This window comes from Monodelphis domestica, chromosome 4 (genome assembly GCF_027887165.1).
Source record: "Monodelphis domestica isolate mMonDom1 chromosome 4, mMonDom1.pri, whole genome shotgun sequence".
Lineage (NCBI taxonomy): Eukaryota > Metazoa > Chordata > Mammalia > Didelphimorphia > Didelphidae > Monodelphis > Monodelphis domestica.
The window spans coordinates 393,280,595-393,307,982 of NC_077230.1; the positions used below are offsets into that span (position 1 = coordinate 393,280,595).

The 27,388-nt window shown below is 48.3% G+C and overlaps 1 protein-coding gene across 3 annotated transcripts in view; it reads left to right on the forward strand.

Moving 5' to 3' along the window:
* EPHA2 (EPH receptor A2) overlaps positions 1 to 27,170 on the forward strand; it is a 45,310-nt gene extending 18,140 nt beyond the window's left edge. Inside the window, exons 4-17 of one of the 3 annotated variants that reach the window (XM_056795719.1) lie at positions 5,607 to 5,762; positions 6,362 to 6,694; positions 6,999 to 7,114; positions 8,640 to 8,793; positions 9,609 to 9,708; positions 10,568 to 10,623; positions 10,866 to 10,991; positions 12,659 to 12,844; positions 13,846 to 13,907; positions 14,053 to 14,262; positions 15,031 to 15,180; positions 16,261 to 16,454; positions 17,748 to 17,903; positions 25,676 to 27,170. In XM_056795719.1, coding sequence (XP_056651697.1) covers positions 5,607 to 5,762; positions 6,362 to 6,694; positions 6,999 to 7,114; positions 8,640 to 8,793; positions 9,609 to 9,708; positions 10,568 to 10,623; positions 10,866 to 10,991; positions 12,659 to 12,844; positions 13,846 to 13,907; positions 14,053 to 14,262; positions 15,031 to 15,180; positions 16,261 to 16,454; positions 17,748 to 17,903; positions 25,676 to 25,877 — 2,201 coding nt within the window. In that variant the 3' untranslated portion in view covers positions 25,878 to 27,170. The remainder of the gene's footprint in view (positions 1 to 5,606; positions 5,763 to 6,361; positions 6,695 to 6,998; positions 7,115 to 8,639; positions 8,794 to 9,608; positions 9,709 to 10,567; positions 10,624 to 10,865; positions 10,992 to 12,658; positions 12,845 to 13,845; positions 13,908 to 14,052; positions 14,263 to 15,030; positions 15,181 to 16,260; positions 16,455 to 17,747; positions 17,904 to 25,675) is intronic. The other 2 variants (XM_056795720.1, XM_056795721.1) reach the window with 2 other exon arrangements.
* Positions 27,171 to 27,388: the final 218 nt, after the last annotated feature.

Genomic DNA, 27,388 nt, shown 5'->3' on the forward strand with positions numbered 1-27,388 from the left:
ATCCCTGCAATTTTGAACAAGCCAGTTTAGCTTCCTAGAGTTCTTGGGTGTAGAAAAACCACTTAGGAGATCTCCCGACCCAGTGGAGTTGACAGCTGTTTTCCCAAGGTTACACATCAAGCTTGGGAGTGGAAAGAGGGGGCCTGCTTCTCCCTTGAACTTGGGGAGACACGTCAGATGTTCACTGGGCATAGCCAGACCTCCTCAAGGTCACCAGAACCCCCCCTAGCCCCCAACCATGGTTCTTTTCAGCTCTAAATGTACCATCTTGTTTTGTGACATTTCAGCTCCTTTCAGGAATTTTGGGGAGTTATTTGTCTGTTCGCCATCTCTCACAGTATGTTTGTCCACTGAAGGGTGGCCCCAGGGCTCCTCCCCACCCTTCCTGGGTGCTGCCCCAGGGCTTCTCCAGTGTTGGGGTTAGGCCAGCCTCTAAGTCCCAGGAGTACATGCCATTGGCAGAAAAAGCCCATCGGTGGCCATGTCTGGGCTTCAGGGCCTGTCTAGCCCCTTCCTTTATGACCCAGAGATAGATAAGTGAGTCCTCAGAGCCCAGCGGAAGGAAGGAGAAGGGAGAAAGCAAACAGGAGATAAAAAACAGCCAGAGAGAGCAAAACGGAGGCGGAGGCAGAGGGCAGCCTCCTTATCTCTCCTTGGCTGGTCAAAGAATGCACAAGAGAGAGAATTCCTGGGGTGTGTATAAAGGGCTCTTCTCATGCCCTCTTGCCCCTGGGCATGAGCGTAAACTCCAGGGCTTTGGTGGGAACCTAACTAGGACCAGGGCTTTGCAGGGGACCCCCAAATTCCAACCAAGTGAGAGGCTTCTTAGGTCAAGCCTACCCCAGTGGGGAATTCTTTAGCACTGCACAGCTCCAGTTATCAGCCTGTCCCTTATTTGTCAGGTCAATGGCTCTGAGGTCACTTGCTTGTTGGCCATCCGTGGACAGGACAAAGTCCAGTGGCTGGCGTCCCTCTACCTCGGCAGGGAGCCAGACCTGGCAAGGCGGTCCTATCTGATGGTCCAGTGCTTCCGGGAGGTGACCTGCCACCTTAACCTTTAACCCTGTGACCTCAACCACGCCACTACCGGGCTGGGAGGTGGCCTCAGGATGGGAGGGGTCCTTGGGCCTTGCATCAATTGGGAGGGTGTCTGTCCCTGAGTCACCCAGAGGTGCCACCTTGGGGGCGGGCATCTGACAAACTGGAAAAACCAGGGTGCAAGGCCAGGTGCAGCTGTGCCCTAATTTCTCTCCCTAGCCTGGCCCAAGGCTGCCATCCTTGTCAATATGCTAAAAGTATTCTCTGCTTCCCCAGGTGGGTGAGGGACTGTCACCAAACCTCCTGGGGAAGGAGTGAGAATCTATCACTTGTAGGCAATCCAAAGCTGGCTCTGGTGGCCCTGAAGGTTTGGTTGAAGTCATTCATTTCTAGGCTTGTAATATGTTTGGAACTAAAAAGAGCTGTAGAAATTGTTTAGGTCTAATTCTCTCATTTTACAGAGGGAGAAACTGAGACTCCCAGAGAGAAGGTGATTTGTTTAAGATCACAAAGATCAAAGGAGAGTCAGAATTTGAACCCAAATCCTCTGCTTCCCAACCCTGAGCTTGTTTACCACAATGCTTGTCCATTCATTCAACAAACAAGCATTTACTGTGTTAAAGCCTTGGATTCAGTGCTATGGAAGATAGACTTTCCCCCATCTTATAAATAAACAAAATCAAGCTAAACAAATTTTCACATTCATCATGTCTAGAGCATGGGACAGGGTCAGGAAGATCTGTGTTCAAATCTGCATTCAGACACTTGACTAACTCTGTGACATTGGGCAAGCCATTTAACTTGCCTTGGTTTCCTCTTTTGTAAAGGAGATTAATAACTCCTACCTCCCAGATTCTTTTGAGGACCAAATGAGATGATAATTATAAAGCACTTAGCATGGTGTCTGGCATACAGTCGGTGCTTCGTAAATGCTTGTATCCTTTCCTTTTTTTTTTTTAAACCTTTACTTATTTCTCTCATCCTCAGCCAACCTCAACTTCTCACTTGTAAGGGGAGTTGGCAGGTGGTGAGGAGAGGGAGCAGGAGAGTTCTAGGAAGGGGTCAGATCCTGTGTATTCTTATCAGGTGAACAAACACCCTGTTTACCTTCTCTCCTCAAGATTTAGTTAAATATCCTCAGTGGAAATCTCTCCAAATTCTTTCTGTCCCTCTTGCAGACCAGTGGCTATACAGGTAGGCCATCCCTTCAACCTCTGGGACAACAGAATTGGGGGCTTTGTTCTTGATACTCTCCTCTCCTTTTCTGCAGAGGGCATGGATCAGGGATGGGAAGGAGAGAGGGATCAGGGCTGGGGAGGAGAAGAGATCAGGGCTGGGGAGAAAAGAGGATCAGGGCTGGGGAGGAGAAGAGATCAGGGATGGGGAGAAGAGAGGGATCAGGGCTGGGGAGGAGAAGAGACCAGGGATGGGGAGAAAAGAGGATCAGGGATGGGGAGAAGAGAGGGATCAGGGCTGGGGAGGAGAAGAGATCAGGGATGGGGAGAAGAGAAGGAATAGGGCTGGGGAGAAGAGATCAGGGATGGGGAGAACAGGGGGATCAGGGCTGGGGAGGAGAAGAGCTCAGGGATGGGGAGAAGAGAAGGAATAGGGTTGGGGAGAAGAGATCAGGGATGGGGAGAACAGAGGGATCAGGGCTGAGGAGGAGAAGAGACCAGGGATGGGGAGAAAAGAGGATCAGGGCTAGGGAGAAGAGAGGGATCAGGGCTGGGGAGGAGAAGAGACTAGCGACTGGGATAAAAGAGGATCAGGGCTGGGGAGGAGAAGAGCTCAGGGATGGGGAGAAGAGAAGGAATAGGGCTGGGGAGAAGAGATCAGGGATGGGGAGAACAGGGGGATCAGGGCTGGGGAGGAGAAGAGACCAGGGATGGGGAGAAAAGAGGATCAGGGCTGGGGAGAAGAGAGGGATCAGGGCTGGGGAGGAGAAGAGACTAGCGACTGGGATAAAAGAGGATCAGGGATGGAGAGGAGAGAGAATCAGGGTTGGGAAGGAGAGAGGGAACAGGGCTGGGGGAAAAAGGAGTTGGATCTGGACTCTGGTATTTTTCAAACTGTGCAAATATTTTTAGCAGGAAGCCATCCAGCCTGCTGTGGGATATTTGCTTCCCTTCTTTGCCAACCAGAGAGCCAGAAGTTGGGAAAGTTGAGACCCTGAAGCTCAGCTGTCCCAAGCCTGCTCTCTCATGCTTATCAGCCCTCCTATTTCCCCCTCCCCTCCCCGGACACCAGGGATTGGGACATTTCCCAAAGTATTGAGTGCATGAAAGGGAAGGGGGAGTTTATCCGAATTTAGATCTGTGGTTGTCTGTCTTCCTAATTCAGGACATTAACCAGCCTGAGGTTTGATTTTCTTTGAACCCCAAACTGAGCCAAATGGGTTTTTTTGGTGGGGGTGCAGCAACGAGCTGTTCCCAACCCAAATCCCTGCTAATCCTGCCCTCTGAGGAGATGGGGTGAATGGGGTGGCCTCCGAAGGCCTGATGCCCAGTCCCCGAGAAAGTCGTTTGGATGGAGACACAGCTGGGGCTTGGATAGAACTCTCTTTCCATCTTTCCATGCCCAAATGGACTGCCAGCTTCTTCTTGGCCTGGTCCACCGCCTGAGGAACTAGGCAGTTATTTCAGACCGCTGAATGTAGATTCCATAGCCTTCGGACCCTGGGCTCCCTTCCCCTCTAGCCTTTGACCTCTCCACAAAGTTCCCTCTCAGGCTCCTTCTGCCAGGGGAGTAGAATAAGTGAGCAGGTCTTGAGGCTGACCTTGGGCTGTAAGCAACAAACACAGGGTGAAAGGAAATGCTGTGAATTGGGCCCTCTCTCTGGCAGAACGCCAGCCCCATGCCCATTCTCTGGAGAAGAAGCTCCTCCACTGAATCCTCTCCTCCCAGCTCCCTTAGAATTCTTCCTTTTGGACCTTCGCTGGGTACAATATGGTGAATTATTGGTGTGAACGGTGCCACATCGTGTGATAGTGCTCCCTCTTAGACTAGATCAGGGGTTCTTCCCCTGGTCTCTGAGCTTGGTTTTGTCCAGATTTTGACAACCATATTCTGGTATACTGGGTTTCCTTTGTAATCCGAGGGATTCTATTTTGTACATTTAGAAACATGATTCTGGGAAGGGATCTGTGATGCCCCCAAAAGGTTAAGACTGATGGACTAGAATGCAAACTCTCCTCCCCCATTTTATAGAAAGGGAAACCGAGTCCTAGAGAGGAAATAGTCCTTCCCCCATCCCCACTAAGGACGGTGTGTTTAGGCATCTGTCTGCCTTTGAGACCAAAGGATGCTCTGTGTTTGGACGGGGGTTGGCTGGGGTGGTAGGAGGATCTGGAGATGGGGTAAGACAGGAGGCCCCCAAAACAGGTGCAGAAAACTGGACTGCTCCGAATTCCAGGAAAGGGCCTTCAATGCAGAGGGAAGGAAGAGCCACTTCTCTGGGAAGCGAATTCCTTGGGGAAAATCTTTAGGGATATGATTGGTCCTGTTTCCTTTACAGGAAAACAGCTGGCCAGCCTCTGATTAAAGCTCTCAAAGCTAGAAGGTGCCTCAGAGATCATCTGCTGTTACTCATTTGCCAAGGGGGAAATGGAAGTCCAGAGTGGTTGCTTAGAGTCACCCAGGAATTTAGGAGCAGAGCCTGAATTTGGTCTCAGGTCTCCAAATTGGACTCCAGATCTGGGGTTTCTTCTAAGATAGGTTAGGGAAGAGGTCCCATGAGGGCAGGGAGTGCAGGGAAGAGGACCCATGTGATATGGGGAGCCTGGGGAGTAGACAGACTTTGGCAGTTCATTTATATAGTACCTACTATGCGTGAGCACGATACTAAGAGCTTTTGCAAATATTACCTCATTTGATTCAGTAAGGGAAGGAGGAGCTGTTATTATCTCCATTTTACAGGTAAGGAAACTGAGGCAAACAGAGGCTAAGTGACTTGCCCAGGGTCACGTAGCTTGTAAGCACCAGAGGCAAGGTTCAAACGTAGGTCTTCCTGACTCCAGGCTAAGTGCTGCCTCTACTAAGCCTCATAAGATTATAGATTTAACTGAAAGAGACTTTAGAAGTCATCTGGTCCAACTGTATCTTTTCACAGATGAGGAATCTGTGGTCCAGAGAAGGAAAGGAACTTGTTTAAGGACATGCAGTTAATAAGCAGCAGGGATCTAGGATCCTATTTTCGGTCCTGATCTGTGACATAAGTCCCAATGGAAATCAACAACAATTTGGCAGCTTCCTAGGGCCATGTGGAAGATGTTGAAGAGACCTTTCTGGTCATCTAAACCAACCCCTTTGTTTGACAGATGAAGAAATTGAGGCAGACCAAGGTTAAGCATCTGGGCAAATAAATGTCTGAGGTAGGATTTGAACCCATATCCTCCTTAGTTCCCAGACTTTTCCAAGTCTAGCACTCAGTCTACTTCATCACACTGCCTTAGGGTAGAGAGAATTGGTGGGCCAGAAAGAATAGAGGAAGAATCTCCAGAAGCTAGCACCTGTTTTGTGAAGTTTGGAGGTCTCTGAGCTCTAACCTGGCTCTTGGTTTTCTCTTGCAGCCTGTTCTCCTGGCTCCTTCAAGTCTGATGCTTCAGATAGATCCTGTACCCAGTGCCCCCTGCACACTCTGCCTTCCCCTGAGGGTGCCACGATCTGTGAGTGTGAAGAGGGCTATTTCCGAGCTGCAGAGGACCCTGCATCCATGCCCTGTACCCGTAAGTTGCCAGCTCTTTTGGGGGTGGAGGAGCTCAGGGGAGTCTGAACCTTAGAAGTGGGAAAGATGCTTTAAGGACATCTTGTTAGCACCCAGGGTTTGCCTTGCCAGACTGAATTAGGGTAAAAATGCAACACAGGATGTCAAAACTGAGAGGGCTTGTAGAATACAGAATATTAAAGCTGAGAGAGGACTTAGAACATAGAATGTCAGAGCCAGGAGGACCCTTAGAACATAGGATATTAGAACTAGAACAGCTCTTAGAACACAGAATGTCAGAACTGGGAGAACCTTGAGAACACAGAATATCATACCTGAAAGAACCCTTAGAATATGTAGAATATCAGTCTAGGAACTCACCTGTATGAGATAATACTAAAGAGATGCTACCCATTATGGGGTCAAGAAGGCCCTTAGCCTAGGAACACAGAATGTCAGGACTTGGAGAAGTCTTAGAACATAAAATATCACATCTAGGAGGACCTTTAGCACACAGAATATCAGAGCTGCGCAGAACCCCTTGTCGGTTTCACAGGGACCCAGAGTCCTCAGCCTACTTACCTGGACCTCTCCTGAAGATTGTTCTTTATTTGTCTTCAGGTCCTCCCTCTGCCCCTCATCACCTCACTGTCATTGGCTTGGGGGCCAAGGTAGAACTTCGTTGGAAGGCTCCCCAAGACACGGGGGGCCGGGAAGATATTACCTACACTGTTACCTGTGAGCAGTGCTGGCCCGAGACTGGGGAGTGCCAGCCCTGTGAGCCCACTGTGCGCTACTCACAGCCTCCCCATGGACTGTCTGGCAACAGCCTGATTGTCAGTGACCTAGAGCCCCACATTAATTACACCTTCGCTGTGGAAGCCCGGAATGGCGTCTCAGGCCTTGTGGCCAGTCGGAGTTTCCGGACAGCCAGTGTCAGCATCAACCAGACTGGTAAGGACCTCTGGCAAGGTGCAGCTCCTCTGTAGGGACTGCCAAAGTTTCACCCAGGGGTGCAGCTTATATGGGGGCAAGGGGACTCTAGTATAGGCAGAGCCTAATAAAAGATGGGCATAAGATTTGGGGGGACCCTGTGATATGAGGCAGAGAGAGAGAAGTGGGTCAGAGAGGATACCAAGTAACTGTGGGGGAACTGAAAAGCCTGAATGGGAGTTTTGGCCATCTGGGTTCACTGGGCTGGTCCTGCTCCCCATACCTCTATCACCCCAATGGTGAGTCTTATAACTGTGTTGTGCAGAGCCCCCCAAGGTGAAGCTAGACAGTCGCAGCACGACCTCCCTGAGTGTGTCCTGGACTATACCTCTGAGGCAGCAGAGCCGGGTCTGGAAATACGAGGTCACCTACCACAAGAAGGTAACTAACTACACTCTGGGCTGTCTACCTCTGGGGTCCCCCAGGTAGAATGGGAGGGAAGAACCATTTGAGTCTTATGGTATGAGCTAAGGCCCACCTGTATGAGATAATGCAAAAGAAATACTACCCATTGTGAGGTCAAGAAAGCCCTCAAAGCATGGAATGCCAGAGCTGGAAGGAGTCTTAGAACACAGTATTTCAGAGCTTGGAAAGGTCTTAGAACAAAGAATATCAGAAGTAGGAGGGGTCTCAGGACATGGAAAGCCAGAGCTGGGAAGGACCTTAGAACATAGAATATCATGACTGGAATGTCCTTAGAACCAAGAATGTTAGAGCTAGGAGAGAACTTAGAACCCAGAATGTCAGATCTGGGAGAGAACTTAGAACCCAGAATATTAGAGCTGGGAGGGAACTTAGAACCTAGAATGTTAGAGCTGGGAGAGACCTTAGAACAGAGAATGTCAGAGCTGGGAGAGACCTTAGAACCCAGAATTTTAGAACTGAGAGAGAACTTAAAACCCAGAATATTATAGCTGGGAGGGAACTTAGAACCAGAATGTCAGAGCTGGGAGAGAACCAGAATTTTAGAACTGAGAGAGAACTTAGAACCCAGAATATTAGAACTGAGAGGGAACTTAGAACCCAGAATATTAGAGCTGGGAGGGAACTTAGAACCTAGAATGTCAGATCTGGGAGAGACCTTAGAACAGAGAATGTCAGATCTGGGAGAGAACTTAGAACCCAGAATGTCAGATGTGGGAGAGAACTTAAAACCCAGAATATTAGAGCTGGGAGGGAACTTAGAACCCAGAATTTTAGAACTGAGAGAAAACTTAGAACCCAGAATGTCAGAGCTGGGAGAGAATTTAGAACCTAGGATGTCAGAATTTGGAGGTGCCTTATAATACAGAACATCTGAGTTGAGAGGGACCTTAGAACATAAAATGTCAGAGCTGGATGGGGTCTTAGAACATGAAATGCCAGATTAGAATGAGTGTCCTAGCTTGAAGGTCTATTAGAACCCAGAATGTCAGAGCTAGAGTGGTCTTTACCATCATCTAGTCCAAATCCCTGGCTTTTCAGAGCAAAATCTGATGCCTAGAGAAAGCAGGTGACTCTCTTAAGATCACACAGAAATTGGGAGTAGTGCAACAGGGATTCGAGTCAGGCTCTGACTCTGGCCCCAGTTGTCTTTCCCATCATGCTACCTTTCTAGGAATCAGACTCCAAGAGAAGATGTGACTAAAGTACTAATCACTAGCCTCCTAGCAACAGATCTGACTAGGGCCCATTTCCTGCCCTAGGTCCTTCATCTTCTGTCTGAGCAGGGAAGCCAAGGCCTTGGGCTTAGGACAGAGGGAAAATAAATCTTTTTTGCAGGAGTGGGTGCTGGTCCTGGTGGTATCTCTCTGGTTCTCTTTGCACCTGATGGCCTGTATTGGGGGATACCTGGGTCCCAAGAGGCCAAAGTTGTACCTTTGGGCTGCTTACCTAAATTCTTGCCTCCCTTCTCTTCCCCCTGTAGAAAGACACCAACAGCTACAATGTTCGCAGGACAGAGGACTTCTCCATGACCCTGGATGACCTGATGCCAGGCACCACCTACCTGGTCCAGGTCCAGGCCCTAACTCAGGAGGGCCAGGGGGCTGGCAGCAGAGTCCACGAGTTCCAGACCCTCTGTGAGTTGGAAGCCCTGAATGATGATTGTGGGAGGAGGTCTCTGGACATCAGTTTGGAGGCTCCTCTCAGAGTGGCTAACTATGACCCTGATCCTTAGAAGGATCTCAAAGGGGGGCAGCTGGGTATCTCAGTGGATAGAGCACCCAGCCCAGAGATGGGAGGACCTGGGTTCAAATATGGCTGCAGATACTTCCCAACTGTGTGACTCTGGGCAAGTCACTTGACCCCCACTGCCTAGCCCTTACCACTCTTCTGCCTTGGAACCAATACACAGTATTGACTCCAAGATGGAAGGTGAGGGTCTCAAATACATACATACATACATACATACATACATACATACATACATACATAAAAAGAAGGATCTCAAAGCACTTAAAATGATGATAACCTCTTATAGTATAAACTGAGACCCCAGCAACCTAACACTGATTTATCCTCGTGTCTCAGTAGATATTTTTAAAAACCTTCCATCTTAGAATCAATATTATGTATTGGCTCCAAGGCAGAAGAGTAGTAAGGGCTAGGCAATGGGGGTTAAGTGACTTGCCCAGGGTCACACAGCTGGAAAGTGTCTGAGGCCAGTGATAGCCAATATAGGGAATGGAAGTGGGAAAGGGAAGTGGGCAACAGGGCCACTAGAGGGTTTAGAGGGTTTTGAGCTCCTCTAGCAGCCTGAGGCTAGAGTGGGGTCATTGTGAGCCTTTTAGGCTATGGTGTCCATCTGTCGGTGTGTGGAGGGTCGTGGAGAGGGTCAGTGAGATGCTCCTTCCCTTCTCACTTTGGATCATTCTCTTCCACCCTTGTCCTATAGCTACTGAAAGTTCAAGCAATGCGGCTGTGATCGGTGGCATCTTGGGTGGCCTGGTCCTGCTCCTGGCCCTGGCCCTGGCGGGGCTTTTCATCCACCGAAGGTAATGATAACAACAGTAAGAGACAAATGAGTAAAGAATAATGGCTCACAATTCTACAGGGCTTTAAGTTTGACAAAGGGCTTGCTTCCCAATCCTTTTGTGGAGGAGCTCAAGGATTATCCTATCCATTTTATGGAAGAAGAAATGAAGATTTAAGAGGCATAAGATGATTTTTCTGGGATCACCCAGCTCAAGGCAGTGTGGTATAATGGATAGAACACTGAGCTCCGAGTTGGGAAGACCTAGGTCCAAATCCCCCTCCAGGCTGCATGACTCTTGACAAGGCTCTTAACCCTTCCGTGCTCGTTTCCTCATCTAGAAAATGAATGGGTTGGACTCTGACCTCTCAGATCCCTTCCAGCTCTATTCTGCTCTTCTGAGGGCAGAAGTCAGGACACAGCCCCTCCTTCCTCACCTCCCTGCTCAGTCAGCCAGTCTTGGGCACAGGCTTCCTTGTCTCCTTTGCCCAGGGCCCCCTTCTGACTCTGCCCAGAGCAAGGGGACCGTAAGGGCGTCCCCAGCCTGGAGTGAGGGAGCCCATGCTGAGAGCTAGACCTACTTGTTAATTAAACTTATCATCATTTCCGAAGTGTCCGAGTGTGGACATTTCACCTGGGCCGGAAAGGCTAATTAACACTAATGATCACAGGCCTAATTATGGCCACTTAGTAGGGAAGAAAGGGTCACAAGGAGTGAAGGTGCTGAGTAGCCCAATGGGCAGGAGGCAGCTTCCTCTTGAGAGTGTTTCCCATCTTGTTACTCCTCCCAAGGGAAGGGTTGGACAGGGTGTGGGACACTGAGCTAGGCCCCCAGGCCAGGCCAGGACCTGTCCCAACCTTGGTCAATGTGGCAATTGCAGGAGGAAGAACCTGCGGGCTCGACAGTCATCTGAGGATGTCTATTTCTCTAAGTCAGGTAAGGACAGTCTCCCTTTCTATATTCTAGCTTTGTTCTTCTCCTTTCCAAAACCCACTCTGATTCCAGCTCCAGGCCAGACTCACGAATCCCCTCTGACCTCCCAGCCCCCTGGCCACATTCCAGCCAATGAGATTATACCCTGAATTGAGGCAGAGAAATCTCAGATCTCGTCTGTCTTCCCCCAGCCTTGCTGGACCTCCCAAGCATAATGTCATCCACGCCTTTTCTCTCCTCCTCAGAACAACTCAAGCCCCTGAAGACCTACGTGGACCCCCACACCTATGAGGACCCCAACCAGGCTGTGCTGAAATTCACCACGGAGATCCACCCCTCCTGTGTCACTCGGCAGAAAGTGATTGGTGCAGGTGAAAGATGCCCCTTTGCCCTCCTCTACCCCACAATCAGAAAATCTCAGTGGTAGGAGGACCCAAAGAACACAGGGTGTCAGAGCTGGGAGGAACCTTAGAACTTGGCTTGTCAGAGCTGGGAAGGAGCTAGAACAGGGAATGTCAGCTGGGAGGGAACTTAGAACAGAGAATGTCTAAGATGGGAGGGAGCTTAGAATAAAGAATGTCCAAGATGGGAGGAATCTCCTAAGGTTCCTCTCAACATTCTCTGGGAATTTCAGCTGGAAGGGAGCTTAGAAGATAGGATATCAGAGCTGGGAGGTATCTTAGAACAGAGAATGTCAGAGCTGGGAGGAACCTTAGAACAGAGAATGTCAGAGCAGGGAGGGATCTTAAAACAAAGAATACCAGAGCTGGGAGAGAACTTAGAACAGAGAATGTCAGAGCTGGGAGGGATCTTAGAACAGAGAATGTCAGAGCTGGGAGGGATCTTAGAACAGAGAATGTCAAAGCTGGGAGAGATCTTAGAATAGAGAATGTCAGAGCTGGGAGGAACCTTAGAAGACAGGAATTGGGAGGGTCCTTAGACCAGAGCTGGGAGGGACTTCAGAACATAGAATGTCATGGCTGGGAAGACCCTTAGAACCTAGAATATTAGAGCTGGAAGAAACCTTAGAACAGGATGCCAGAGTTAGGAGGACCCTTAGAACAAAGAATCTTGAGCTGGGAGGGCTCTTGGGAATAAGAAGTATTAGCATGGGAAAGGATTTTTATAAATTTCTAACATCATAAATCTAGAGGCAGAAGAAACCTTAGAGATCATCTAAGTCGATGTTTTTATTTGACATATGACCAGAGATGTCATGGAACTTACTCAAGGTCACACAACTCCTAAACGGTGGAGCTGAGGATTGACCCCAGTTCCTCTGACTCCAAATACAACGTTCTTTCCTTTGTACCCTGTTCCTTGTCTTAATCATAGGATTTAGAATTGAAAGGAATCTTGGGATTCACCTGGACAACTCCATCCCATTGTATAGATAAGAAAACTGAGGCACAGAGAAGCCACACAACTAATAAATGGCAAATATGGAGCTTGAACCCTGGGCTCTGGGCTCACTCTTGGTTCAATGCTTTTTCCACGATGCCATCCATTCTCTCAGTGATGGTTATAACAACAAAAACAAAGACAGCCACAACTATGTGAGGTGGAGATATTTTGTCTAAATTTCACATATAAGGAAACTGAGGCAGAAAGATGTTAAGTAATAATATGGCTAATAAAAGCCAACATTTATAAGCACTTACTAAATGCTAGGCACTATACTAAGAGATTTACAATGATTATTTCATTTTATCTTCACAACATCCCTAGGTGGTAGGTGGTATTATTATTCCCATTTTACAGATGAGGAAACTAAGCCAGAAGGGTGTTGAATGAAGTCTCCAGGACCTCATGGCTAGTAAATTCCTGAAAAGGATTTTGAATTCAGGCCCTCCTGACTCCAGATCCACTGCTATAACCCCTTCTCCATTTAGCCAGACATCGATAGTGGGGGGGATAGAACAAGGTGATGATAACTAGGTCCCAGAATCCCAGCTGTCATCCACTAGACTCTGTCCTAGCCAGAGCCCAGGGTAGGGCTGAGTTACTCAAACTTCTCTCCTCCCCTTTTCCCCAACAGGTGAATTCGGGGAGGTTTTTAAAGGGTCACTGAAGGCTTCAGGGAAGAAGGAAGTGCCTGTAGCCATCAAGACCCTCAAGGCAGGCTACACAGAGAAACAGAGGGTGGACTTCCTGAGCGAGGCCAGCATCATGGGCCAGTTCAGCCATCACAACATCATCCACTTGGAGGGAGTTGTCTCCAAATGTAAGTCCCCACTTCCACTGGATGAGGCTGGGGGAGAGGGGGGGAATGGATACTAAGGAAGGAGCAGGGATTCATTCAGTTTCAGGAGTGATGAAGCCTGGGAACTGAGAGGGACTTTACAGATAGCTAGGTGCCTCAGTGACTAGAGAACCAAGCCTAGAATTAGGAGGTCCTGGGTTCAAATCTGTGTAACCCTGAGCAAGTCACTTAACCCCAACTCCCTAGCCCTTATTGCTCTGAAGCCTTGGGACTGATGGATAACATTGGTTCTACGACAGAAGGTAAGGGTTTTTTAAAAAGAGGCAGAGATGTAGGTTAGGAAAGACAAAGGTCTGGCTGAAGGTCATACAGGTGGTAATTTCCCAGGAGGGGATTCAAACCGAGGTCCTCTGACTCCAAATACAGTAGATTCCACCCTCCACCCTCCAGTATACCAAACTACTTTTCATCCAGGAACATTTCTGGAAGGAGACTCAATGAGAAACATGGTGCCCTTGGAGTCCTCTTGGGCTTACGGTCTAGCAGAAGGCATATGGCAGACACATATGTGTATGACCATTACAAATGGATTGCTAGTTAAAATTAATAATAAAACAGAAGAGATCTTCATAGCCAGGGAGTAAATGATATGGAACACTGCCCACGGGCCAAAGGAGAGATAACTTCATAGGATCACTCATCGGGAGATCAGAAGCCAAAAGTCCAAACTCATTCATTTTGTCATTCAGTCATTTCAGTGGCGTCTGACTCTTTGTGACTCCATTTGGAGTTTTCTTAGCAGAGATACTGGAGTGGTTGGCCATTCCCTTCCTCAGCTCATTTGACAGATGAGGAAACTTGAGGCCAACAGGGTTAAGAGACTTGCCCAGGGTCACACAGCTAGGAAATGTCTAAGGTCACATTTGAACTCAGGGCTTTCTGACTCTAGGCTCTATAACACTTTCCACTTTGCTACCTTGAAGAGGGCTTTTCCCATAATAACTCTTGTTCTTCACCCACAGATAAGCCCATGATGATCATAACAGAGTACATGGAGAATGGTGCACTGGACAAATTTCTCCGGGTGAGTCCTCAGGTCTGTGCTATATAGGGTCAGGGGAGGAATGGACATCCCAGACACCCCATGCTCCAGAGGCAGGGGCAGGATGAAGTTTAGGGTTGTCTGCATGCCTTCTTCTACACTGATCCTGTGTCTTTGGGGGTTTTAGGAGAAGGATGGAGAGTTCTGTGTGATCCAGCTGGTGGGCATGCTCCGGGGCATCGCATCGGGCATGAAGTACCTAGCCAGCATGAACTATGTGCATCGGGACCTGGCCGCCCGCAACATCCTAGTCAACAGCCAGCTGGTGTGCAAAGTGTCTGACTTTGGACTCTCCCGGGTCCTAGAGGATGACCCCGAGGCCACCTACACGACCAGCGTGAGTGAGCTTGGGAGTGCCCGGGCACTGGTTGGGAGGGAACCAAGTCTGTCAGTGCAGAGCCAGTGCTCTGATCTCCTGGTGGGCTAATGGAGCAGCCTTCTTAGGAAATCTGAGAAAATCATCTGCCTGGGAGACCACAGGGCAACTAGATCTATATAATGTGGATTTGCAAAGAACTTCCACATTTGTTAATGCCCACGCCATCCTGGGAGGGAGGTGTGTCAGGTGGGGAAACTGAGGCACAGGGAAGTTGTTAAATAATGTTCAGATTACATAAAAAGTCAAGGTACCCGAATTAAAAGTACCCAGATCTCCTGTCTCTTGATAGTATAGCTGTAAGGTATTGAAGTAAAAGGGGCCTTAGAACACAGAATGTCAGAGAGAGGAGAAACCTTAGAACACAGAGTGTCAGGACTGGGACGGTCCCTTAGGACATCCTGTGTCAGAGCTTAGAGATCTTGAGTCACAGCCATTCACGTCATAGCTGGTACATAGAGGAACAGAAAGTTGAACTGACTTCCTTAATGTGGCATTGCTTTTGGTAGCAGAGCCATTAAAGCTTCCGTCATCCTTGTCCCCGGATGTACCTAGTGAAGTAGAAATGGCCCCAGCAAAGAGTATGGAGAAAGAAGTCAGAAGGGGAATTTGCCTCCCTTCCTTCCTACACCTTCCACCTCCTCCTCAGCCTGAGGCGGAGGCACCCTGGCCTCCTACCCGGTATCCTGAATCCCCTCCTAACAGAGCCTGTTTGGCTCTTCTCTGCAGGGTGGGAAGATCCCCATCCGATGGACAGCGCCGGAGGCCATCTCTTACCGAAAGTTCACCTCAGCCAGTGATGTATGGAGTTACGGGATTGTCATGTGGGAGGTGATGAGCTATGGAGAGCGGCCTTACTGGGAGCTGTCCAACCATGAGGTGAGTGTCTGGACACCTGGGACTAGTGCCTGGAGCTCATCCTGGCTCATCTGCCATGGGTCTATGGGAAGCACACAAGTGATTTACAGACGAGATAAGACAGAGCTTATCTGGTAAAGCCTCCTCATTTTACACATGAGGAAACTGAGGCCCACAGGTAGGAGGCTTCTTTGCTCAAAGTGGCACAGGTGGTAAATAAATAGCAGAGCCAAATTCAGACCCACGTCTCCTAAGGGGATAACCAAGTCTCTCTCTCTCTCTCTCTCTCTCTCTCTCTCTCTCTCTCTCTCTCTCTCTCTCTCTCTCTCTCTCTCTTCCTTCCTTCCTTCCTTCCTTCCTTCCTTCCTTCCTTCCTTCCTTCCTTCCTTCCTTCCTTCCTTCCTTCCTTCCTTCCTTCCTTCCTTCCTTCCTTCCTTCCTTCCTTCCTTCCTTCCTTCCCTCCCTCCCTCCCTCCTTCCCTCCTTCCTTCTTTCTTTCTTTCTTTCTTTCTTTCTTTCTTTCTTTCTTTCTTTCTTTCTTTCTTTCTTTCTTTCTTTCTTTCTTTCTTTCTTTCTTTCTTTCTTTCTTTCTTTCTTTCTTTCTTTCTTTCTTTCTTTCTTTCTTTCTTTCTTTCTTTCTTTCTTTCTTTCTTTCTTTCTTTCCTTCCTCTCTCTCCCTTTCTCTCTCTCTCCCCCCCTTTTAATCCCCCCCATTCCTTACCTTCTGCCTGAATATTAATTCTAAGACAGAAGAGAGGCAAGAGCTGTGCAGTTATGATTAATTTAGTAGCCAGGGTCACACAGCTAGGAAATATCTCAGGTCAGATTTGAACCTAGATCTTCCTGCCTGTCCAGCACAAGTGGTTCTGAGAGCATTCCTTTTGACACTGTGTCTGAGTGGCTGGAGTCATCTCATCCAATCCCCTCATTTTGCAGTTGAGGAAGCTAAGGCCCAAAGAAGTTGTTAAGTGACTCCCCCAGGTCACACAGGCAGTAATTGACCCAGGTCCTAGCACTAGATATCCCCCAGGTGGTCTTGCTCCTCTCCCATCAAGCTCTAAAACTCTGTCTTCTCTTTCCTTCCCTTCCCACCTATTTGTAGGTGATGAAAGCCATCAATGAGGGGTTCCGGCTGCCGGCGCCAATGGACTGCCCCTCAGCTATCTACCAGCTAATGATGCAGTGCTGGCTGCAGGAGCGCACAAGAAGGCCCAAGTTCCCTGACATTGTCAGCATCCTGGACAAACTCATCCGGGCTCCAGAGTCTCTTAAGACCCTGGCAGACTTTGACCCCAGGTAAGCTTCTAGAGAGGTCCTGAGGAATCACAGGGTTGCCGTGGCCTAATCCATTGCTTATGGCCCCTGAACATCCCTGGGCACAGCTGGCCAACTTCCTGGCAGGACACCGAAGTTGCCAGGAGTGGCAGGTGGCAGGAGCCCACTTCAGGGTTGGGCACACACTCTCCCCTATTCTTCTTTCTTATTATGGCACCCTCCTCCTTCTTAGCTTCTAGAGAGGCAGGAAGGAACAGTTTGAGAGTGCTATCAGAGGCAATCCTCAGGCTTATGCCAGGAGCAGATTATGCCAATGAGGGTGGCAGCTCCCCAGGGGGGAGGGCAGTGGCATGGAGCCACCTATGTAGTAGGGTCCAAGGCAGGCATCTCTGTCAGCAGCTACTGCTGAAGCGAGCTTCCTTTATAGAGTCTGAGGATTCCCATAAGAGACCAAGCTGGGCTAAGCAGGCCGGTGCCAGCCATAGGAAAGAAGCTGGAAAGGCTAGAGGAAAGAGAGGGATGAGGGATGGAATCCCAGGACCGTAGACTTTTAAGACTGAGAGGCACCTTATGGATCACATACAGATGTTTCTCTCATTTGAGGAAACTGAGTCCCAGAAAGAGAGAACTTAATCAAAGTCACTCAGCAGGCAAGGCTCAGACTAGAAACATCTTATGACTCTTAGTCAATCAATAAACATTTATGTTTTAATTTTATTTTAATTTTTATTTATTTTAATTAAAATTTAATTTATTTTTTATTTTATTTTAATTTAATCTCATTTTAATTTAATTTTAATTAAAAAAAAACTCTCACCTTCCATCTCAGAGTCATTACTGTGTATTGGTTCCAAGGCAGAAGAGTGGTCAGGGCTAGGCAATGAGAGTTAAGTGACTTGCTCAGGGTCACCCAGCTAGGAAGTGTCTGAGGCTAGATTTGAACCCAGGACCTCCCATCTCTATGCTTGGTGCTCAATCCGTTGAGCCCCTAGCTTCCCCCTCAATAAATATTTATTAAGCACCTACTTATGCCAGTTTTTGTATTAGCTGCTGGAGATACAAAGCCCAAAGTGTGACAGTTCCTGCCCTCTGGGAGCTTACATTATAATGAAGGATATACAACACCCAGAGGGGAATGGTGACCCCAAAGGGGACCAGTCAAGGGATGGCCAGCAGAATTGTTTCCTAGGCCAAAGATCTTCCCATTATGCCAAGTAGCCTCTTGTTACTCTACTGTTCCATAGCTATTAGTCTCCTATGCCTCCAGGGTCCTAGCCTTCTCCCCCATGGGCTGAAATGAGCGTCTTTTTTCAGGGTGTCCATCCGACTGCCCAGCACAAGTGGTTCCGAGGGCATTCCCTTCCGCACTGTGTCTGAGTGGCTCGAGTCCATCAAGATGCACCAATACACAGAACACTTCATGTCATCCGGCTACAATGCCATCGAGAAGGTGGTGCAGATGACCAATGAGTGAGTGTCTCTCCCTGTAGCCTCAGCCCCTCATGCCTGCTTGGACCTCAGCCCTGACTTTCATTCCTAGGAATCCTGAATGGTGGGAAATCAGGCTCTCTTCTCAAGGGGGAAGCCACAGGATTTGAATCCCCAATTACCTGGCTCCATCTCAGAAACTTCCAGACTCATTTAATGTCAGAGCTTAGAAAGTCTTAGAACAAAATATCAGAGCTGAGAGGACCTTAGAACAGAATATCAGAGCTGGGAGAGACCTTAGAACAGAGAATGTCAGAGCTGGGAGAGACCTTAGAACAGAGAATGTCAGAGCTGGGAGAGACTTTAGAACAGAGAATGTCAGAGCTGGGAGAGACCTTAGAACAGAGAATGTCAGAGCTGGGAGAGACCTTAGAACAGGGAATGTCAGAGCTGGGAGAGACCTTAGAACAGAGAATGTCAGACTGGGAGAGACTTTAGAACAGAGAATGTCAGAGCTGGGAGAGACCTTAGAACAGAGAATGTCAGAGCTGGGAGAGACCTTAGAACAGAGAATGTCAGAGCTGGGAGAGACCTTAGAACAGAGAATGTCAGAGCTGGGAGAGAGCTTAGAACAGACAATGTCAGAGATGGGAGAGACCTTAGAACAGAGAATGTCAGAGCTGGGAGAGACTTTAGAACAGAGAATGTCAGAGCTGGGAGAGACCTTAGAACAGAGAATGTCAGAGCTGGGAGAGAGCTTAGAACAGAGAATGTCAGAGCTGGGAGAGACCTTAGAACAGAGAATGTCAGAGCTGGGAGAGAGCTTAGAACAGAGAATGTCAGAGCTGGGAGAGACCTTAGAACAGAGACTGTCAGAGCTGGGAGAGAGCTTAGAACAGAGAATGTCAGAGCTGGGAGAGACCTTAGAACAGAGAATGTCAGAGCTGGGAGAGAGCTTAGAACAGAGAATGTCAGAGCTGGGAGAGACCTTAGAACAGAGACTGTCAGAGCTGGGAGAGACCTTAGAACAGAGAATGTCAGAGCTGGGAGAGACCTTAGAACAGAGAATGTCAGAGCTGGGAGAGAGCTTAGAACAGAGAATGTCAGAGCTGGGAGAGACCTTAGAACAGAGAATGTCAGGGCTGGGAGAGACCTTAGAACACAGAATGTCAGAGCTAGGAGAGACCTTAGAACAGAGAATGTCAGAGCTGGGAGAGACCTTAGAACAGAGAATGTCAGAGCTGGGAGAGACCTTAGAACAGAGACTGTCAGAGCTGGGAGAGAGCTTAGAACAGAGAATGTCAGAGCTGGGAGAGAGCTTAGAACAGAGAATGTCAGAGCTGGGAGAGAGCTTAGAACAGAGAATGTCAGAGCTGGGAGAGAGCTTAGAACAGAGAATGTCAGAGCTGGGAGAGACCTTAGAACAGAGAATGTCAGAGCTGGGAGAGACCTTAGAACAGAGAATGTCAGAGCTGGGAGAGAGCTTAGAACAGAGAATGTCAGAGCTGGGAGAGAGCTTAGAACAGACAATGTCAGAGATGGGAGAGACCTTAGAACAGAGAATGTCAGAGCTGGGAGAGACTTTAGAACAGAGAATGTCAGAGCTGGGAGAGACCTTAGAACAGAGAATGTCAGAGCTGGGAGAGAGCTTAGAACAGAGAATGTCAGAGCTGGGAGAGACCTTAGAACAGAGAATGTCAGAGCTGGGAGAGAGCTTAGAACAGAGAATGTCAGAGCTGGGAGAGACCTTAGAACAGAGACTGTCAGAGCTGGGAGAGAGCTTAGAACAGAGAATGTCAGAGCTGGGAGAGAGCTTAGAACAGAGAATGTCAGAGCTGGGAGAGAGCTTAGAACAGAGAATGTCAGAGCTGGGAGAGACCTTAGAACAGAGACTGTCAGAGCTGGGAGAGACCTTAGAACAGAGAATGTCAGAGCTGGGAGAGACCTTAGAACAGAGACTGTCAGAGCTGGGAGAGACCTTAGAACAGAGAATGTCAGAGCTGGGAGAGACCTTAGAACAGAGAATGTCAGAGCTGGGAGAGAGCTTAGAACAGAGAATGTCAGAGCTGGGAGAGACCTTAGAACAGAGAATGTCAGGGCTGGGAGAGACCTTAGAACACAGAATGTCAGAGCTGGGAGAGACCTTAGAACAGAGAATGTCAGAGCTGGGAGAGACCTTAGAACAGAGAATGTCAGAGCTGGGAGAGACCTTAGAACAGAGACTGTCAGAGCTGGGAGAGAGCTTAGAACAGAGAATGTCAGAGCTGGGAGAGAGCTTAGAACAGAGAATGTCAGAGCTGGGAGAGAGCTTAGAACAGAGAATGTCAGAGCTGGGAGAGACCTTAGAACAGAGACTGTCAGAGCTGGGAGAGACCTTAGAACAGAGAATGTCAGAGCTGGGAGAGACCTTAGAACAGAGAATGTCAGAGCTGGGAGAGAGCTTAGAACAGAGAATGTCAGAGCTGGGAGAGACCTTAGAACAGAGACTGTCAGAGCTGGGAGAGAGCTTAGAACAGAGAATGTCAGAGCTGGGAGAGAGCTTAGAACAGAGAATGTCAGAGCTGGGAGAGAGCTTAGAACAGAGAATGTCAGAGCTGGGAGAGAGCTTAGAACAGAGAATGTCAGAGCTGGGAGAGACCTTAGAACAGAGACTGTCAGAGCTGGGAGAGACCTTAGAACAGAGAATGTCAGAGCTGGGAGAGACCTTAGAACAGAGAATGTCAGAGCTGGGAGAGAGCTTAGAACAGAGAATGTCAGAGCTGGGAGAGACCTTAGAACAGAGAATGTCAGGGCTGGGAGAGACCTTAGAACAGAGAATGTCAGGGCTGGGAGAGACCTTAGAACACAGAATGTCAGAGCTAGGAGAGATCTTAGAACAGAGAATGTCAGAGCTGGGAGAGACCTTAGAACAGAGAATGTCAGAGCTGGGAGAGACCTTAGAACACAGAATGTCAGAGCTGGGAGAGACCTTAGAACAGAGACTGTCAGAGCTGGGAGAGACCTTAGAACAGAGAATGTCAGAGCTGGGAGAGAGCTTAGAACAGGGTATGTCAGAGCTGGGAGAGACCTTAGAGCAGAATATCAGAGCTGGGAGGATCTTAGAACAGAATATCAGAGCTGGGAGACCTTAGAACACAAAATACTAGAGCCAGGAGGACTTTAGAATGCAGTGCCACAGTCAAAGGGATCTTCAGAATACAGGATATTAGCTGTGAAGGAACTTTAGGGGCTTTTCTAGTCATTTGCAGAAGAGGAAAGAAAGTAAAGGGCTGAGAGTGGAATGATTTGCCCAGAGTCACGGGGCTAATTCATCTTGGAGCTGAGTCCAGAACCCAGATGCTCTTGTCCCAAGTCCAGTTTCTTTCCATCTCCTCGGCTTCTCCTGTCTCCAGTCTCAGAGGCTGCCCTAGCCCACAGGGGAAGTGGTTCAGGGAACAGAGCTTGGAGCAGGGCCATGAGCAGAGGCTGTGACTGGGGAAACCGGCTTCATCTGGTTTCTGAGTTGTTTGAGGCCAGGCTTAATGCCTGCTCCCCATCCCTGAGCCCCTCCCTACCTTCCTGCCCCCTCCAAGCTATCCAGTGAAACAAAGCTTCTCTTTCCCCCCATTTCTGTTTCTTGCTTCTGCTCTCTCAGAGGTACCAAGGGAGGAGGAGGGAGACCAGATCTGTTAGGTGCTCTGGCTGTCATCATGATAGAGTGAATTCATAAGACCTGGGTTCAAATCCTGCCCCTGATACTTTTTAGCTGTGTGCTCTTGGGCAAATTACTTATGCTCTTTGGACCTCGATTTCCCCATCTGTAAAATGAGAGCAGGTTGAACTAGATGATTCCTACAATCTCTCTGAACTGTAAATTTTACCTTTTGTCCCTCTGATTCAGAACTAAAATGGTCCAGGGTCCATTCCTGGAAAATGCCTCTTTTTCTCTGTATCTCCTTTGCCTCTCGATCTCCGTCCCTGTCTCTCTGCGGCTGTCTGCCCATCTCTCTCTCTCTCTGTTCCCGTTTCCAAATTAAATTCTCTGCTCCTTCTCCCTCTAAGCTTCCCAAGTCCTGGCCAGGTTCCTGACAGCTTCAGGCTTTGGATCCTTGTCAGGACATCTTGGAGGAGTTGCGCCCTTCTCTCTGGTTTGGGGTTTGGGGGCCTTTCCCGGCATGGCATGGCCAGGCACTTGGGAACGGGGCCATGCATAGATTCCTTCTCCCTGGGGCCAGCTTCCTTTGCAGGGTGGAACCTGGTCGGGGGAGAATTCTGCTACCCCACCCCAGAAGGGGGAAAATTACCCTTCGAGGCCTTTTGGGTCTAAAAATAAATGATTATTTAAGCAGCTCAATTTCGGAGAGGTCAGAGGTCTTCATGAGAATAGGCCCCTAGCCTGGAAAACAGGCCCCAGGAGGGATCTGGAAAGCACTTGATGAGGTCAGAGGGGACCGCTAGAGTCTTGGATCCTGGATCTGGACTGGTCCACATGCTTCCTCTGGGGACACCCAGGAAAGCCACTCAAGTCATCCGCTTGACCAGGCAGCTGGAAGTGGACCCTGCTCGGTCTCAGCACTCCTTCCCCAAGGGATTGCCTGTGGTGGGAAACAGCTTGGGGTGGGGGGAGAAGGGGAGGAGACAGGCTGGGGAGACTGGGGGAGTGGAGATGGGGCAGAAAATTAGATTAAGGAGAGGAGACAGTGTTCTGGAAGAGATAGAGCTGGAGGAATATATATATATACATAATAACTTAGAATACTTAAAATTAATAATGAATAAACAGTAATATATAATATTTCCCCCACTTTTCCCAGTGAAGTAACTTCTACAGAGAGGTCCTGGGGCTGTTCGTCCAGGGGCGAGGCATCGCCTCTTTCTCTGTGCCTCAGTTCCTGCCTTTATAAAAATAAGGGGCTTAGGCTGGGTGATATCTAAGACCCCCAGTCTGACATTCTATGCTGTTAGGACTCCTTCCATCTCTGACAGGTTTCTTTGAGATCTAACATTCAATGCTTATCTTTCTCCTGATGTTCACCAGGGTTCCCCTTTTTCTTTTCTCCAAATCCTGTCTGTGAGAGGAAGAGAAACTATCCTACCTCCCTCTAATGGGGAAAAAAGACAATTCCTGTCCCAAGGAGTCAACAGAGAAAGGTTTCAAGGAAATATACCCTCCAGAAAGAATCTCCCAATAGCTCTGGGTTCTCTTTGCTAATCAATTTCCCATGAACAGTCATCACTTGGTTTGATGAGTTTGGGGTCTTTTAAAGTGAAAGTATTTCATTAAATTCAAGAAATTCTTCAAAGCTCGCCTCCCCCTCTCCTGTTTGGATAGGGCTCTGAGTAAGCCTGGAATCTCCTGACTCATTCTTCTCTGACTGCAGGGTTCTTGACCAACAACTCAAGACAAGATATAAACTTAGCTAGATCCGGGATAGGGCGATTGAGAGCAGGTCTAGAGTGGGCACCAATTCCCTAGGAAATCCAGCCCAGGGTCTAGGGATGAATAGACCCTTAGACGTGAAGTTGGAGTAGGTTTGAGGCTCCAACCTTGTCTCTGGAAAAAGAGGAGGACAAGAGTCAGGATAGCTTTCCTATAGAAATGGCATTGAAGTGCTTAGGGTAGCAAAGGTGGGGAAGTCAGGAGCATTCAAGAAAGAGCATCTGGATCCTTGTTACTTGTCTCCATCACATAAACGTCTCAGAATATCTAAACTAAAAAAAAATCACCTTAGAATGTGGAATGTCAGAACTGAGAAGAACCTTAGAACATAGAATGTCAGAGCTCAGAAGAACCATAGAATATGGAAATTCAGAGCTTGGAGGGAATCTAAAATTCTGTTTTATCCATTTCCCTCATTGTACAAAAGAGGAGACCCATGGATGAGAAATCATGTGACCCAAATCACCCAGACTTTGCCCTGCTCATCACCATGATGGTTGGACCAAGAGGACCTTTAAGTCACTTCTTAGTCTATGATTGTGATTCCATCAATAGGAAGTTCAATTCATTTAGAGAATTATTTATGAAGCCCCAACTGTGTATAAAGATCTCTATTCTAGGCACTAGGAGATACACTCCATTTAGACAAAGCAGACTCCCCTCCCTAATGTGTGTCATGACTCTGGAATCAGAGGACCTGGGTTCAAATCTCATCTCTGAGGCTTCCTTCCTGTGTGACTCTGGGGAAGTCACTTCACCTCAGTTTCCTTATCTGTAAAATGAGAGCATGGAACAAGTTGGTCCCTAGAATTCCTTCCAGCTCTAGATACAGGTTCTGAGAAGATCCCTGCCAACAGTTCTTTCTAAATAGCGGTAATTGCATTTAGGAAAGGAGTGGCATGTATTCTGAGGCCTTGGTTTTCCTCTAGGAAGGCAACTGTAGTTCTGGGATGGGACAGGCCACCCTTAACCTTAGATCTTCTCTGTCCTCAAGTCTGGGTCTGCTTTTCTCTGCTCAGCACATCTCTCTGGTAGCTCCCAAAGCCTGTGGGAAAATCATGTCTTAAGAGATGCAAATAGAAGCAAATACCATATAATTAGCTCCTTTAACGACCCAGAGACTGGTCCCATAAAAACTTGGGTGTTTTCATCTGTTTGGGGCTGGTGGGTGATGATGGCGGCAGGGGAGTCTAACAAAGACCATAATAAAAGATCTTCTCTTGGGGTTTGGGGGAGCATGGGCAGGTTTGTACATGGGGGGAGGGAAAAACAGGAATACGGAGAGGGGGGGAGCTGGGAGAAGGCCAAGACCCTTTTGGGAAGATGAAGAGTTACAGCCGATCATTCATAGGGAACTAGACTGTTGAGTTTTCCAGACCAAGACCTGAGTATCTCTGGGAGCCTGGGTGATGAGCCAGGGGTCTTTTTTCTATGTCTTCTGTCTCCCTGTATAGGGGCTAGAGGGAAATGCCCCAGGGAGAAACTGGGAAGCTTTGTTGCTCCTGTTAAGTGCTCTGAGGTCACTGGATAGAGTGAAGGCAAGTTGGGGAGACACTGAGACTCATTCTGGGAAACCACGCCTTGAGTGGTGACATCTAGGGGTGGAAGGGCTTGGGCAACTCCCTTGGGCATCCCCTGCTTTGGGCCACCAGTCATCCCAGCCACATAAGGAGACATTCAAATAATTCTCCCTCCCATCCCTCCAAGTTTCTCCCAGTTTGTTATTCAGTAGAAATAGCTATCTGAAATCAGTGTTGGTGATCACTGAAGGAGCCCAAATGATGCCACTTCCCCTCATCCAAAGAATAATGGGGTTTGACTAGATATTCTCTAAGATTCCTTCTAGTTCTGACATTTTCTATTCTACAACCCCTTCCATCTCAAATAATCTGCCTTCCATGGTCCCTTCCAGCTCAGAAGTTCTATTTCTTCTATGTTCAAAGGTCCCACTGAGCTTCAACGTTCAATGTTCTAAGGTCTCTCCAAGCTCTGACATTCTATATTCTAAGGTTCTTCTAACCTCTGACATTTCATGTTCTAAGGGTCCCACCTGGCTCCAACATTCTGAGTTCTAAGGTCTCTCCAGGGTTTGAATTTCTCTGCTTAAAGGTTCCTTCCATATGTAACACTGCATTGTAAGGTTCCTCTAGGCTTTGAGACTCTCCTTTCTGAAGGTTTGCTGTTCTATGGTCTAAGGTCTCTCCTGGCTCTGACATACATCCTTTGTTCTGAGTTCTCTTTCACCTCCAGCATTCTTTATTTTAAGACTCTTGTGCCAACTGTGATTCTCTAAGACCTCTTCCAGCTCTGACATTATGGGCTCTAAAATCTCTCCTGGTTCTAAAGGTCTATGGTTCTCTGTGGTACCATAACACTCCCTCTCTCCCTCCCACAGGTCCCTTACCTTACCTCTCCCCCTCCCTCTACTCCCAACCTCCACCTCCCTCCCACAGCTCCCTAAATCCTCCTCTTGCCCTCCAGTTCCCACTTCTCCTTCTCTTCCAAACCTTCCTTCCCTCCTTCCCTCCCTCCAGTCCCTAACTCTCCCTCCTTCCCTCCCTCCAGTCCCTAACTCTCCCTCTCTCCCTCCCTCCTGAACAGCGACATCAAGAGAATCGGGGTCCGCCTGCCTGGCCACCAGAAACGAATTGCCTACAGCCTCCTGGGTCTTAAGGAGCAAGTGAACACCGTGGGGATCCCCATCTGAGTGGAGCTACCCAGTGTAGGACCGGAGGATGGGCCCAGGGAGGAAAGATGTTCCTGTGCCCCGCAACCCCTCCATTCTCCTCCACAAATGGAAAATACTTGAAGAAACTCAGAATGAAAACAAACCATGGCCTCCTCCCTCCTGGAGGAAAACTGGCTGCTACGTAAGGAGAGGGCTTCGCCATCTTCCGGGCCTCTGCATTATTTTCCTGGACCCTGGGCGCTCTCTTCGTCAGACACAGGAAGTTCCTCATGGATGCCGCCCGGGCTTCAATGTACAAGGGCTTCCTAACCCCTTGCTTGGGGTGTCTGATGCCCCTCCGCCAGGCCGGATTACTACTGGCGCAACAGCCTGTTTGAGGCTTTTCTTCAGACTGGTTCTGTGTCTCTGAGAAAGGGCCTCGACCTTGATGGGCATCAAGCACTTAAATGTATCTATCTTTGGGGAAAACAAACCCATTGACTCTTGTGGCATTTTCAAAACTGCTTTGTGGGCTTTTTTTGCCCATAAGGCAGTGGGGAGGGGGTGGTCCAGGTCTCGACCATCACCATGGGGGAAAGGTACCCCATCCCCATTCACTCTTTATAAGAGAACAGAGCCTGAACTCTTGAAAAGTTAAAAACCCAAACAGCACCATGGAGACCAGACCGCAGACGGATAGACAAACCGACTGAGGAGCCTGGGTATCCCTCTTCCTCGTCCTCTCCCATTCTCTGTAATTTGGACCATCCCTTCCCACTTTCCTCTCATTCTCCAGCCCAAAGTCCTGTTTGGCTGTCGCCTAGAAAGTTTTCATTGGGTAGTATTTTTATTTTATATATTTTGTACTTCATAGAGAGTGTGTTTGTGTGGGACCCTGCTGGGGGTGGGGGGAGACAGTGGGGGGATGGGAGGGTCCTATTTCTGACATTCCTGAGTCTGGGAGGAAACAGGCTGGCCAGGCTGCACAGTCAGATGCTCTGACTTCCGAGGGATGGTCTTCCTTTTCCTCCCTCTCCGTTTATTCCGGCCTCCTGCCTTACTCCCCTCAATGATGGTCACTAGTCTGTCAGTGTTAATCTTTGCAAGGTTGATGTTTTATGGGTTATTTTTTTTTGGTGACATTAATTTATTATTTTTTATATTTATTGTTAGAAATTAATTATTTCTACATTGAATTAAAGTTGCGATTGGTTTCCAAATATGCCTTTGGTGTGTGTGGTTTTTTTTTTTTTGTTGTTGTTGTTCATTGAGCATCTGGATCTTGGAAATGAATCTCCTAAGTGTGCAAATAGAAATTTTCTACACCTGAACTACATTTACCCAGCATCCTTTTATTTACGTACGGAGGCTTAGAAGGCAAATTTGGCTGAGATCCATGCTGCAGGGCTCTTTTTGAGCTTGGGTTTTTGGTAAAGCTCG